Consider the following 12,808-nt stretch of genomic DNA (forward strand, 5'->3'; position numbering starts at 1 on the left):
AAACCATGCTACTGGAAATGACAATTCTGGTACTTTCTCTGTTTTCTCAAGCCTTATGCATAAGAGCCAGAATCACTCACAGAGCAATTGTTCTGTTTTGATCCTTGTGTTCACAAGGAAGATCAGCTCTGAGCCTATAATGCCTATAATTGAAAGATCAGCTCTGAGCCTATAATTGTTTATTTTATTGTAACTTGTATTTTATTTTATTTTAATTTGTTGTTTGGGCTTGGTCTCATGTAAGCCGCCCCAAGTCCCCATTGGGGGAGATGGTGGCGGGGTATAAATAAAGTTTATTTATTTATTTATTTATTTATATTTATAATAAAACTTCCAGTTCATTTTTGTTCCTGATTATCAGAAATTCTAGCTTTGCACAGAATAAGCAGCCAGTAAACCATTTGTCTAAGGCAGGCATGGGCAAACTTTGGCCCTCCAGGGGACTTCAACTCCTACAATTCTTAACAGCCGGTAAGCTATTAGGAATTGTGGAAGTCCAAAACACCTAGAGGGCCAAAGTTTGCCCATATGTGGTCCAAGGGCTTATGGGGATACAAATGACAATAATTGGGAAAGAATGGTAGAATTGAGGCTGTAGTAAACTGTACAGCATATGTAAGGATCTGGTAAATTAAAGGCAAGTGTCTACATTTGAGGAAATTATCTGATGGGAACCTGAAAGGACAGATGGGACATTGTACTGATATTGCTTAATCTTATACCCCATTCATGTCTAGGACATTAGGGCTGATTATTGTACGAATTCATTGCCCATGGTTTCATTTGAATACCATGGAATTGCTTCAGAGAACCTACAAAATGCCTGAAGAAATGTTCTTGCTTCAGAAGTTCTGTCAGAAGTTGGCCAAAGAATCAAGTTGGAGCAGAACACTTTTCTAGGCATTTTCTAGGTCCTCCAGAGCAAATCTACGGTAGGGAAGAAAAATAGGATTAGAGATTACACCGATGATGATGATGATGATAATACTCTATTTATACCCTGCCACCATCTCCCATAGGATCAGCTTACACAATAGGACACAAAGGTACCATACAATACATAAAATAAAATACATCAACATATAAAATCAATAACACATTACATAAATTAGATATATAAATTAAGTAAAAACAACCTCTGTTAAATAGAATCAGTAAAATCTGGCTATAACTATTGATTAAAAGATCTATAAATCAACGTAGCAGCCCATCTGTATGCCTGTAGAGCAGTGGTTCTCAACCTGCGGTCCCCAGATGTTTTTGGCCTTCAACTCCTAGAAATCCTGACAGCTGGTAAACTGGCTGGGATTTCTGGGAGTTGTAGGCCAAAAACATCTAGGGACCCCCGGTTGAGAACCACTGCTGTAGAGTGTAAATATAAAATGCTAAGTAATTGACAGTCAGTTCTGGCAACTGTCTAAACATTATCAAAGACCTGCTGAAAAAACCAAGTTTTTAACTCCCTCCGAAAGTGCTGTAGTGTGGGGGCTTGCCTAAGTTTCCTGGGGAGGGTGTTCCAGAACTGAGAGGCCACCACCAAGAACACCCTCTTCCTTTTCCCCACCAACTGTGCTTGAGACGGAGGTGGGACTGAGAGGAGGGCCTCCCCGGCAGATCTTAAGAGCCCACAGCGGTTCATAGGGGGAGATCCTGGAATTGATCTCTTGCATAATACATTGACCTTCTGAGTAGAAAATAAGCATGTCATAAACAAATGTTTGGCTCAGCTTTCTTCCTCGCATACCTTTGAGATTTCGCAAACTATTTGCAGATGGGATAACTCCAAAGATCAAAGCCTGAAGCGGCATAGCCCAGGAAAAAAGTCGTCATTTGATTCTGGTGATTGTAGAAATTAACCCAGAGAAAACAGTAGATAGGACATACAAAGGAGAAATATAATGGGATAAAAAAAGAAAAAAGACAAAAAGGGGACTTTAAGAAAAATAGAAAAAGATGTGAGCCAAATATTATTGAAGGTGAATATCTCTTCTTATTTTATTTTTCCAGAAGGTCTCAGGTAGCTAGGGCCAAAGAGAGCTCTCCTCTTGGGTTTCTGTCTCTGCTTTGCTAAGGAAGTGCACCTCTGTCCTTTGATTGCCATGCATCCAAATCCAAACCCAAGAACCAAATTAATTTAATCTGCATGCAATTGACAATTAACAAGCCAAGCAAAGCTGAGATCAATTACTTGACAGATTGGGGTAGGAGGTAGGCATAGTGTTGACATTTGATTCCTGAAGGGTTACAGGGAAATAGAATGTGTGAGGAAATCACTGTTTTGCTGATGTTTGCACTGTCTTCTGCTTTCAACAGATGTAGGTTCCGTTGAAGGTCTGGCCTACCACCGAGGCTGGGATGCTCTGTACTGGACAAGCTACACAACGTCCACCATTACCCGGCACACTGTGAACCAGACCCGCAAGGGGGCTTTTGACAGAGAGACCGTCATCACCATGTCTGGGGACGACCATCCTCGAGCTTTTGTGCTGGATGAGTGCCAGAAGTAGGTTCCAATCTGCCCTGGACAGCTTGACAGCAAAATGTTGTAATCATATTTATCCATTAATTGATCCAGATGTTTTTTAATGTGTTATAGCCGGCAAGCACTGAGCCTTCAAGGGCTTTCACAGCAGCTTGCGATATTTAAACATCAATAATACGCTTATAACAATATTTAATCATTTAATAACCTACATCCACATTAATGAAAATAGGAAATCAAAACTCTAGAGTAGTGCTTCTCAACCTGTGGGTCTCCAGGTGTTTTGGCCTACAACTCCCAGAAATCCCAGCCAGTTTACCAGCTGTTAAGATTTCTGAGAGTTGAAAGCCAAAACATCTGTGGACCCACAGGTTGTCAACCACTGCCTCAGAATATTAATTGGGACAACCAACTTCGTGCTATCCTGGAAAGGAAGGACTTGATTTATTCCAAATGACTCTGCCAGGGGCATTTATTTGGGAAGTCAATTCTGAAGAAAATGTTTGAGGACAAGAACTCTCCAATGTGTACACATTTCCATGGACTAAGTAAGAGCTTGTCTGAGGATCTTAATATGTGTGACAAAACCTGACATCTGTAATGGTAAATTACAGTTTAATAAGATTTGACATTTTTTCCTCTTGATTCTTTCTCCAGCTTATATTGAATATTTTATTAGTTTTTAGTTAATTTTTGCATGTGTTGCTTTATGTCATTTGGGGCTGTTGTTATTATTACTATTATTATTGTGTCAGTAGTGACTTGAGAAACTGCAAGTCACTTCTGGTGTGAGAGAATTGGCCATCTGCAAGGACACTGCCCAGGGAACACCCGGATGTTTGATGTTTTACCATCCTTGTGGGAGGCTTCTCTCATGTCCCCACATGGGGAGCTGGAGCTGACAAAGGGAACTGCTTTCCCCGGATTAGAACCGCTGATCTGTCAGTCAGCAATCCTGCCAGCACAAGGGTTTAACTGCTCTGTAAGCCTCCCTGAGTCCCTTTTGGGAGATGGTGGCAGGATATAAATAAAGTTGTTGTTGTTGTTGTTGGGTTGTTGTAGGTTTTTTCGGGCTATATGGCCATGCTCTAGAGGTATTTCTCCTGACGTTTCGCCTGCATCTATGGCAAGCATCCTCAGAGGTAGTGAGGTCCTCTGAGGATGCTTGCCATAGATGCAGGTTGTTGTTGTTGTTGTTATAGATGTGGGGAGACTGAATATTGTCAGTTCTATTTTTTTTAACTAACCACAATTTAGTGTTTTAAATGAGTTCTAATAAGCTGTGGTTAGTTGCTACGTTCAGTAGATTCTGAATGTGCTTTGAAGTCAGCTCTGATTAAATCTCAGTACAGTAAATCAATCTGGAAATTAGGTATAATAGCAGCCAGGTTCCTGTTCTCCTGGCAAGATGCAGCTTGTGCACTAATCAGAGCTTGTAGATTCAGAGAGAGAGAGAGAGCTCTGTTACGCTCTCTGTATCTGTTTTAAACTTTTATCTTTTTAAACTTGAGTGGGGATATCTGGAACCTTAGGCAGACTGGGAATCCTGTAGTACAAAGCACAGAGGGACACATGGACATGTGTCGACTAATTGCTATGGATAAAGTTTCTTGTAAAACTTCAGAGCCATGATGGATAAAAGTGGTTGAAAGAGCCAAGGAGATCTGGAAACCAAAGTTTATTCAAAGCATATGCACTTTCCCCCAATAAACCCTTTCTCTTTTCCTCTTCAGCTTGATGTTTTGGACCAACTGGAATGAACAGCACCCTAGCATTATGCGAGCTACGCTGTCGGGCTTCAATATGATCACCATCATCGACAAAGACATTCGCACTCCTAACGGTCTGGCTATTGACCACAAGGCGGAGAAAATCTACTTCTCTGATGCTACACTGGACAAAATCGAGCGGTGTGAATACGATGGCACCAAACGACATGTACGTCCCACTATTCTATCATTAGGGCACAATTGAGCAGGAGGAGACGCTACAAAGCAGTGTCTCTCAAACTTAAATTCCCAAATGATTTCAATTACACTTCTCAACATTCACAGCCAGTTGTCAGGGATGCTGTAGGTTATGTCAAACTTCTTGAAACCAAAGTTTGATGCTATAAATCCCTCAGAGTTAGACAGGCTTTGTTGTTTGATTATGATGATGAGGAGGCCATTTCTGAAGATGTGGGAAATGCCAGGAGAACAGAACATATTCTGACACACACTCCTTCCAAACCTACACACAGTAATTTTGATTAAAAACTAACATTTTTTTCCCCAAATGGTTGAATGTAGTTTAAAAGAAGGCAAATGTTTACTGGAAGTTAAAAGTATGTTGGTTTTCCAGAGTGTGTATTCTGAGTTTGATATCAAAGAGTTGTATCTGTTTTCAGGTTGCATTTAGCAAATGATTATGGATTTAGTGATTCATTTTAATTTATATTTGTTGAAAAAACACTATATGTTCCTCCTAATGGGATACACGAAGTAGGACAATTCAGTTCACTGTGTACTGCCAAAATCTGCAGTTGAAAGTTCAATGGATCCTACTAAACAAATTTGAGGGAGAGTCTTGTAGGCAAAGAGAAGAGACATTACAAGGAAGAAAGTGTCATGTTGTATTTTGCTCTATATAAAAAGATAAAGATTTCCCCTTGACGTCTGACTGGGGGGGGGGGGGGGGGGGGAGGGTGCTCATCCCCATTTCTAAGCCAAAGAGCCGGCGTTGTCCGTAAACTCCTCCAAGGTCATGAGGCCAGCATGGCTGCATGGAGCACCGTTAACCTACCCTACAAGGTTGTATTTGTTGATCTACTCACATTTGCAAGTTTTCAAAATGCTAGGTTGGCAGAAGCTGGGCCTAACAGCAGGAGCTCACCCTGCTCCCCGGATTCAAACCATCAACCTTTGGATCAGCAAGTTCACCAGCTCAGCAGTTTAACCCATTTATATATGGCCTTTTTTGCCGTATATAAATTTGCATAAATATATGTTTACATATACCTGTGAAAGGGGGAGGAATACTGGGCAAAACTGATCCGTCTTGCAACAGGGTCAAATGAGAAAGAACAGAAAGAGTTCTGTGTGCTTGAACAGAAATGTCATGGCTGGAGCATTCTTTTGACTTTGACACAAATATCCACCCAAAAGTATGGCAAGGCTGCCAAGCCTATGGACTTCCTGATGTTGAGGGACTACACCCCTTGGCCACTTCTTGCTGGCATTGATGGGAGTTGAAATCTAACATCACTTGGACGGGCATGGGTTTCCATCCTCACAATATAGAGCAGCTCCTCACCCCTTCAAGCCCCTTATGCACTGCCATATAAACTGCAGAATATCTTGAAGTGAATTATATGCATTGTAAACTCAAATAATCCAGCTCAAAGCAGATAATGTGGATTATCTGCTTTAATAATATGGATTATATGGCAGTTTAAAAGAGGTCTCAGAATAATTAGGAAGCAAGGTAAAGCAGACTAAATAGTCTACAAGGGGCCATAGTACAACAATTATGCCAAAGAATCTGGCTACCCCTATTTTTGAGATAACATGGTTGTGAATTTAATGTTTAATAGGTTAGTCAGCATGGCATTGAGAGGTCCACATGAAATCATTTCTAGGATTTCACCTCTGAACTTTGAATTGCTATTCCACAATCAACACTGTTATGGGACTGTAACCCAAAAGTCATGTTTTTGAGCTCTGGTTTTGTGGTTTTGGTCACCAGTTGTAACCATAGCCTGGTCAATTCTCCCTGCTAACATTGTGACAAATTCCCAACAGATGGTCCTGCAGGCAGAGCCAGTGCATCCCTTTGGCTTGGCTGTCTATGGAGACTACATCTTCTGGACAGATTGGGTGCGTCGTGCTGTGCAGCGGGCCAACAAGTATGTCGGCTCTGGCATGAAGCATTTGCGTATCGACATCCCCCAGCAACCTATGGGCATTATCGCTGTGGCCAATGACACCAACAGCTGTAAGGAGATACTCGTGTGTGTGTGTGTGTGTGTGTGTGTGTGTGTGTTTGTCTGTCCCACCCACAAAGATACAGTATGATTGACTGCTCTAGCAAAATCTTTGCTTACCCTTCCAGTCATGTTATAGATGTAGAGTTTCAAAAGTTGGCCATTGAGAAAATGTCCCATCTTTTCCCACTCACCCTCAAAGGAAGTTATTGAACTACATTACTGCCATGCTCAGCTTGATCTATCATCTTCCCATGTCCCTTGTCAGCACAGAAGCCCTTGTGAGAGATTATTCTATTTAGGCATATTCGGCATATTCCTATACTTTTTTGGAATATATGTTATGCATTTCGATGGCCTATTCCTATCTGGCTGTTTCATGCTCAGAAGGGAGAAATTCTGAGAAACATGACAGTCTTTTTCTGGATCGTTGAAGTCTTTCATGGCCGGAATCACTGGTTGTTGTAGGATTTTCGGGTTGTTTGGCCATGTTCTAGAAGCATTCTCTCCTGACGTTTCTCCTGCATCTGTGGCAAGCATCCTCAGAGGTTGTGAGGTTTTTTCTGGATCACTGTGCATTGGGGCGAAGACTGTACACAGTGTGAGTTAGGCCAAATGATCATACTGCATAGGGCTAAGGAGCATGTGGTCCGCCAGATGTTCTTGCACAGGAGCTCTAATAATTATTTGAATGAAGGGGAGTTTCCATAACAGCACCACTTGGAGGGCCATGTATTCTCTTTCCATGAACTTATGACTAAAAAGCCTCATTCCAATAATTTATACATGTAAGGTATGAATGGTGCCATCCTTCTGCTACAGTTTCCCCCTGTTCCAGAAATTGAAATATAGGCACATGTTGCCACTGAAGGAGAGGGTTCCATTCATCGTTACAAATAACAGTCATTGTTAAATCTACTTTTCCCATAAGTTTAATCCTTTTTTTAAAATGTTAGCAGTTCTGTCAGCATCTTGCATTGCAGCTGTAAATCTCACAGGTTAATCTTGTTGTTGTGGGATTTTTTTAAACAATGTTTGTGCCCCCACCCCATATCCTCATGTTTATGACTCTCTATCTTCTGATTCCTCTCTCTCCTCTTTCACAAAGGCGAGCAGTCTCTCTGTAGAGTAAACAATGGTGGTTGCCAGGATCTGTGCCTACTTTCTTCTGACGGTGAAATCAGCTGTTCTTGCCGTGGTGAACGGATACTTCAGGATGATTTTACCTGCAGAGGTGAGAACCGACAAGGATGCGTGATGCACAGGACTGGGATACAAGCATATGAGCCGGGGTGTTTGTTCCCGCGAAATGTACCCATTCTAACAGTGGGACAAGGATTGTGTCTATTATGCATGGGCAATCCATGGTTCTAAATGGTTCTAAAATACTTACAAAATTAGGTGGGCTGGTGCTTTGCTTCTACAGTGTTGCTAAAGTTCTGGTGGTGAAAATTTCAGAACTCTAACAAAACTTTCAAAATTTCATTATTATTTCATTATTGGCAATTTTTATGACAAAACCAATTAGGAAGTGCCATTTATAATGAAATTTTGAAAGTTTTGTTAGCGTTCTGAAATTTTCACCACCAGAACTTTAGCAACACTGTAGAAGCAAACACTAGCGCCCCCTAGTTTTGTAAGTACTTTAGAACCATAGGTTGCTCATGCCTAGTCTCTATGGGTATTGTGTGTGTGAGCAAGGGTGCAATATATTCCTAGGTATTTATATACATAGAATTATGTGTTGACATATTATTACAAAATAGACACCAGAACTGTATTAAATATATGAATTCACCAACACATGCACAGGATAAATGCAAGCTATGTGAACATCCATTAGACACCCCAGGATTGATGCTTGATTTTGCAGTCAAAAGAAAGAAAATGAACTCAGTAATGCAGCCTTTTTGAGGAAAACATAAAGTCTTCATAATTGTCCAAGACACATGTTAGTGCCCCAAATGTTTCTGTGTATGGGTTGCTGTGAGTTTTCTGAGCTGTATGGTCATGTTCCAGAAGCATACTCTCCAAACATTTCACCCACATCTATGGCAGGCATCCTCAGGGTTGAGGGTCTGTTGGCAAGTGAGGTTTATATATCTGTGGAATGTCCAGGGTGGAAGAAAGAACTCTTGTCTGCTTGTCTGTTTCTGAGTATTTGACCTGCAGATTTCAAAAACAGCACCAGCTTCCTCTATCAGCTCTAGTTTTTGAGATACAGAACATATGACATCTGCTAGTTGCCATCTGCTTACCTATAAAACCGTGATAGCCATGTCTAAGAAACTAGTGCTGATGTGGTTTATTTCTGAATCATCGCCCCAAACAACCTCAGGAACAGACCTAAAAACAAAGACACAATTTTTTTTGTTGGGCTGTGATATATATAAGATTTCATATTGTTGTGTCATCCCAGGTGCCATAATATGTGAAATCAGCCTGCTATTTCTGCTTACTTGTGTTTCTGCTCATCTTTCCTTAGCTCCCAACTCCACTTGCAATGTGCACCGTGAATTTGAGTGTGGAAATGGTGACTGTATTGACTTCAGCCAGACCTGCGATGGTGTGCCCCACTGCAAGGACAAGTCAGATGAGAAACAATCCTACTGCAGTAAGGTTCTTCCATTTGCTCATCTGTTGCCTTGTTTCCTCCCTCGACTTAAATTTCCCTAGATATTTGATCATCATCCTTGCATTTGTGGGGGTAAAATTGTTCCTTGTCACAAGGGGATAAAGTACACACTCTTCTATGTGATCTATATGGGGAGAATTTAAGTGGTGGCTAACAACAGAAGGTGGATTGGCTGGAATGCTGCCTTTAATATCACCTGAGGAGGGAAAAGGAGCTTTGAAGGACATCCCAAAGGTTCTCAACCTGTGGGTCCCCAGATGTTTTGGCCTTCAACTCTCAGAAATCCTAACAGCTGGTAAACTGGCCAGGATTTCTGGGAGTTGTAGGCCAAAACACCTGGGAACCCAAAAGTTGGGAACCACTCCTTTAGACCAGTGTTTTTCAAACACCTCTAGTTCCCAGAAATTCTAGCCAGTTTGCCAGCTGTTAGGAACTATAGGAGTTGAAATCCAAAACATCTGGAGGGGCAGAATTTGAGAAACATAGGTTTAGACCCTGGTAAGGTTCTTTTGCCTCTCAGTAAGGTTCCACTTGCGTTTCAAATAATAATAATTTAATAATAATATCCCACTATTATCTCTAAAAGAATCCAAAGCAAAACTTTGCCCTTATACTGAGCTATAGTCTTGTTAACCAACTTGATTTGTTTTTGTTGAGTGATAATAAGGATGTAATATAGGGTTTTTTTGTATCTTTGTAGTGTTATAATGTATTGTCTTTGTCTTTTATTCATGTTCCACTCTTTGGTGAAAAGAGTGTTGCAAATAAATGTTTTTGTTGTTGTTAGATCTTCATACACAAGAATTATCACACTTCCTTCTTGCATGTCCCTTTCCAATTGCTCACTTTTAGAAGAATAACATCTTTCTTTTATTTAAATAAAGGGTAGGGGGTTTTTTTTATCATTAACTGGACAATACCGGCAGCTGTCTTCCACTGTCTCTACTCCATGCCCCCACCTAGCAATTGCAGTTTGAGTGAACACCCTGGGGAGCTCATAGAAAACTAAGGATCCTTAGCTTACAGCCTACTTTCTTGTACCTGCACACCCTATGTAGGTCCATGCCCAATTGAGTAGGTAGGAATAGGACTTATATATTCTTCTTGGGCAGCAGAAACCGTGGGGCAAGGAAGGGTTTGGAGTCTGATTTAAGAAACATCAAGGTGGTAACCGTTGCTGTAAGTCTTCTCTGAAGAAACCTTCCCAGGTGGCATTTCACTCAGTTTTCCACTCACATGCCTATGTGCGCGTATACACTCACCCTTTCTGTGTTGCAGACAATCGCAAGTGTAAGAAAGGCTATCTGCATTGCATGAACAAACGCTGTGTGCCCATCAAGGACTGGTGCAATGGTGTCGACAACTGTGGGGATAACTCAGACGAAGTGCCCTGCAACAGTAAGTACCAAGAACTGAGAAGTTACTTGGGGGACCGATTCCTTTTTCTTTTATCTTTTCTGCATTTTAGTGTTCGAAGCTGCTATTACTGCATTTAGCATTCATTTACACAACTGTAAGCCTTTTGGTCTTCATCTTGCAGTTTGAACCTTTGATTTTTCTACTACATTGCCATGCTTTTATTATGATGAAAAATGGATAAATGATGGTGCAGTCCAGGATTATGTTCCTTCTTCATCTAGTACTGAGGAAATCTAGTGCATATGTAATACTTAACCATGGGTACTGTGAACCATTGTGGTCTTAATCTTGAATAATATAAGGGGGGGGGGATGACTTCACTTGATAAATGATGCTTTGTCTCCAGAGGTTGCATAAGGGAAACAGTACCCTGCTGTCCAGCGCATAGTGGACGCTAGAGGTAGTCCTCTACTTTGCACCAGTCAGTCTTTCCTTTATCTGCATTGCAAGCTTTGTGTAAGAATAAAAGACAGGAAAGCTGTTAACTCTGGAAGGCCACAACCTACCGGATTGGCACTCATAAATTTGGTATGAGAGAGAGAGAAAAGAGAACTTTGGTAATCATTTTGTAAGATCTTCATTACTAAGGGTTTGGGGGAGATATAAACGGAATTTTTACTCGAAAACTCCACTTTGGCTCTCTACAATGGAGGCCAATCAAAGAAGACTTTTACGTTGGGCCAGATGGCCAACCTACAAAGACCTCTTGACAAAAGACACACTAACTCTGAAACCCCATGAAGAACTAAAACAAAATTTTACAAACATTTCATGGCTTCACTATTTACAAATCAGAGAATACTATAATCAGGACAAAAAAAATGGATTCAACCAGAAGGAAGAATCTATATAAATAAAAATGTAATGTTCATTTGTGGGATTAACATAACTCAAAAACCACTGAATGAATTGACACCAAGTTTGGACACAAAACACCTATCAGGCCAACAAGTGACCATCACTCATTAAAACACTGAAAAACACAGTGGAAGGGACTTAAAAAGCAAAAAAAAAAAAAATTACAACGCATGCACAAAACCATATATATATACACAAACACACATATATACACATATACACATAGGTAAAGATAAAAGTTTTCTCCTGACATTAAGTCCAGTCATGTCCAACTTCGGGGGTTGGTGCTCATTTCCATATGTGTGTATATACACATATGAGTCCCCCTGGGGAGGCTGAGAATGGCAGGGTACAAATAATTGAAATAAATAAAAAATAAATATACACAAGTATATACACATGCATATACACACCTGTACACACACAAAACACATATACAAAGACTGGGCCACAGCAAGTTCTGGGATAAAATTTTAAAATCTGAAAAAAGAGATCATTACAAAAATTTATGATAAATTGCTAGAATGGTCTACAGAAGGGGAAGTAATTAAAAATTATATGGTCAAATGGGCTGAAAATGTAAGAAAACCAATACCGCTAGTCGATTGGGAACTTATTTGGAACAAAAAATTAAATTATATATACGCAACGGACTTAAAAGAAAATTGGTTGAAAATGTTTAATCGGTGGTATATTACACTGAGAAAATTAAGTTTAATGTACAGAAACACTCACAAAAAACTGCTGGAAGTGCAGTGACCATGATGGGAGTTTCTTCCATATGTGGTGGACGTGTAAAGAATCCCAAAAATATTGGTCATCAGTACAAGAGGAGTGTCAACAGATTTTTATGAAAAAATTCCCAAAGACACCAGAATATTACCTATTGGGGATAAGTGACCCAGATTTAATACTAGACTCGAATGAGGACGTTTTATTTGTGTATTTAACGACAGCCGCCAGGATTGTGTATGCGAAATATTGGAAACAGAAGGAAATACCGGACATAGACCAGTGGATAAATGAAATAAGGAAAATAAAAGACATGGACATTTTTATTGAAAAAGAACTTGGGAAACCTGCTCAGACAGACTAATTGGTCACAGATTGAGGAATATGAAAAAAAGGAGAAAATAAAAGATTTCTTAAAAGGAACATTATTAAAGGAAATTCTCAGAAAAGTGGACTCAATTTATGTTAAAGTCAAAAGCTTTTGTTTTTTTATTTTCAATACACAACTTACATGGAAAGAATTTGTACAAGACCACGAAGGATTAGATGGAAGTCACCAGTCTTTTTTGTAACTAATCTCTCTTTTTTTTTTCTCCTACTTTCTTTTCATATTATTGTTCCACCACTTTACATGTAGGAATAAAATATTATTCTTCACCTCCACTCCCCTACCCTAAATAAAAATATATATAACCAAAAAAAGATAGGAAGGGATCAT

The 12,808-nt window shown here is 40.1% G+C and overlaps 1 protein-coding gene across 3 annotated transcripts in view; it reads left to right on the forward strand.

Annotated features, from left to right (window-relative positions):
- LRP1 (LDL receptor related protein 1) overlaps positions 1-12,808 on the forward strand; it is a 439,797-nt gene that overhangs the window by 362,817 nt on the left and 64,172 nt on the right. For all 3 annotated transcript variants that reach the window (XM_060763011.2, XM_060763013.2, XM_060763012.2), the window contains 6 exons: positions 2,314-2,503; positions 4,216-4,420; positions 6,265-6,457; positions 7,555-7,680; positions 8,932-9,060; positions 10,360-10,479. In XM_060763011.2, the coding sequence (XP_060618994.2) occupies positions 2,314-2,503; positions 4,216-4,420; positions 6,265-6,457; positions 7,555-7,680; positions 8,932-9,060; positions 10,360-10,479 (963 nt within the window). The remainder of the gene's footprint in view (positions 1-2,313; positions 2,504-4,215; positions 4,421-6,264; positions 6,458-7,554; positions 7,681-8,931; positions 9,061-10,359; positions 10,480-12,808) is intronic.

The sequence above is a fragment of the Anolis sagrei genome, chromosome 2, assembly GCF_037176765.1.
Source record: "Anolis sagrei isolate rAnoSag1 chromosome 2, rAnoSag1.mat, whole genome shotgun sequence".
Taxonomy (NCBI): Eukaryota; Metazoa; Chordata; class Lepidosauria; order Squamata; family Dactyloidae; genus Anolis; species Anolis sagrei.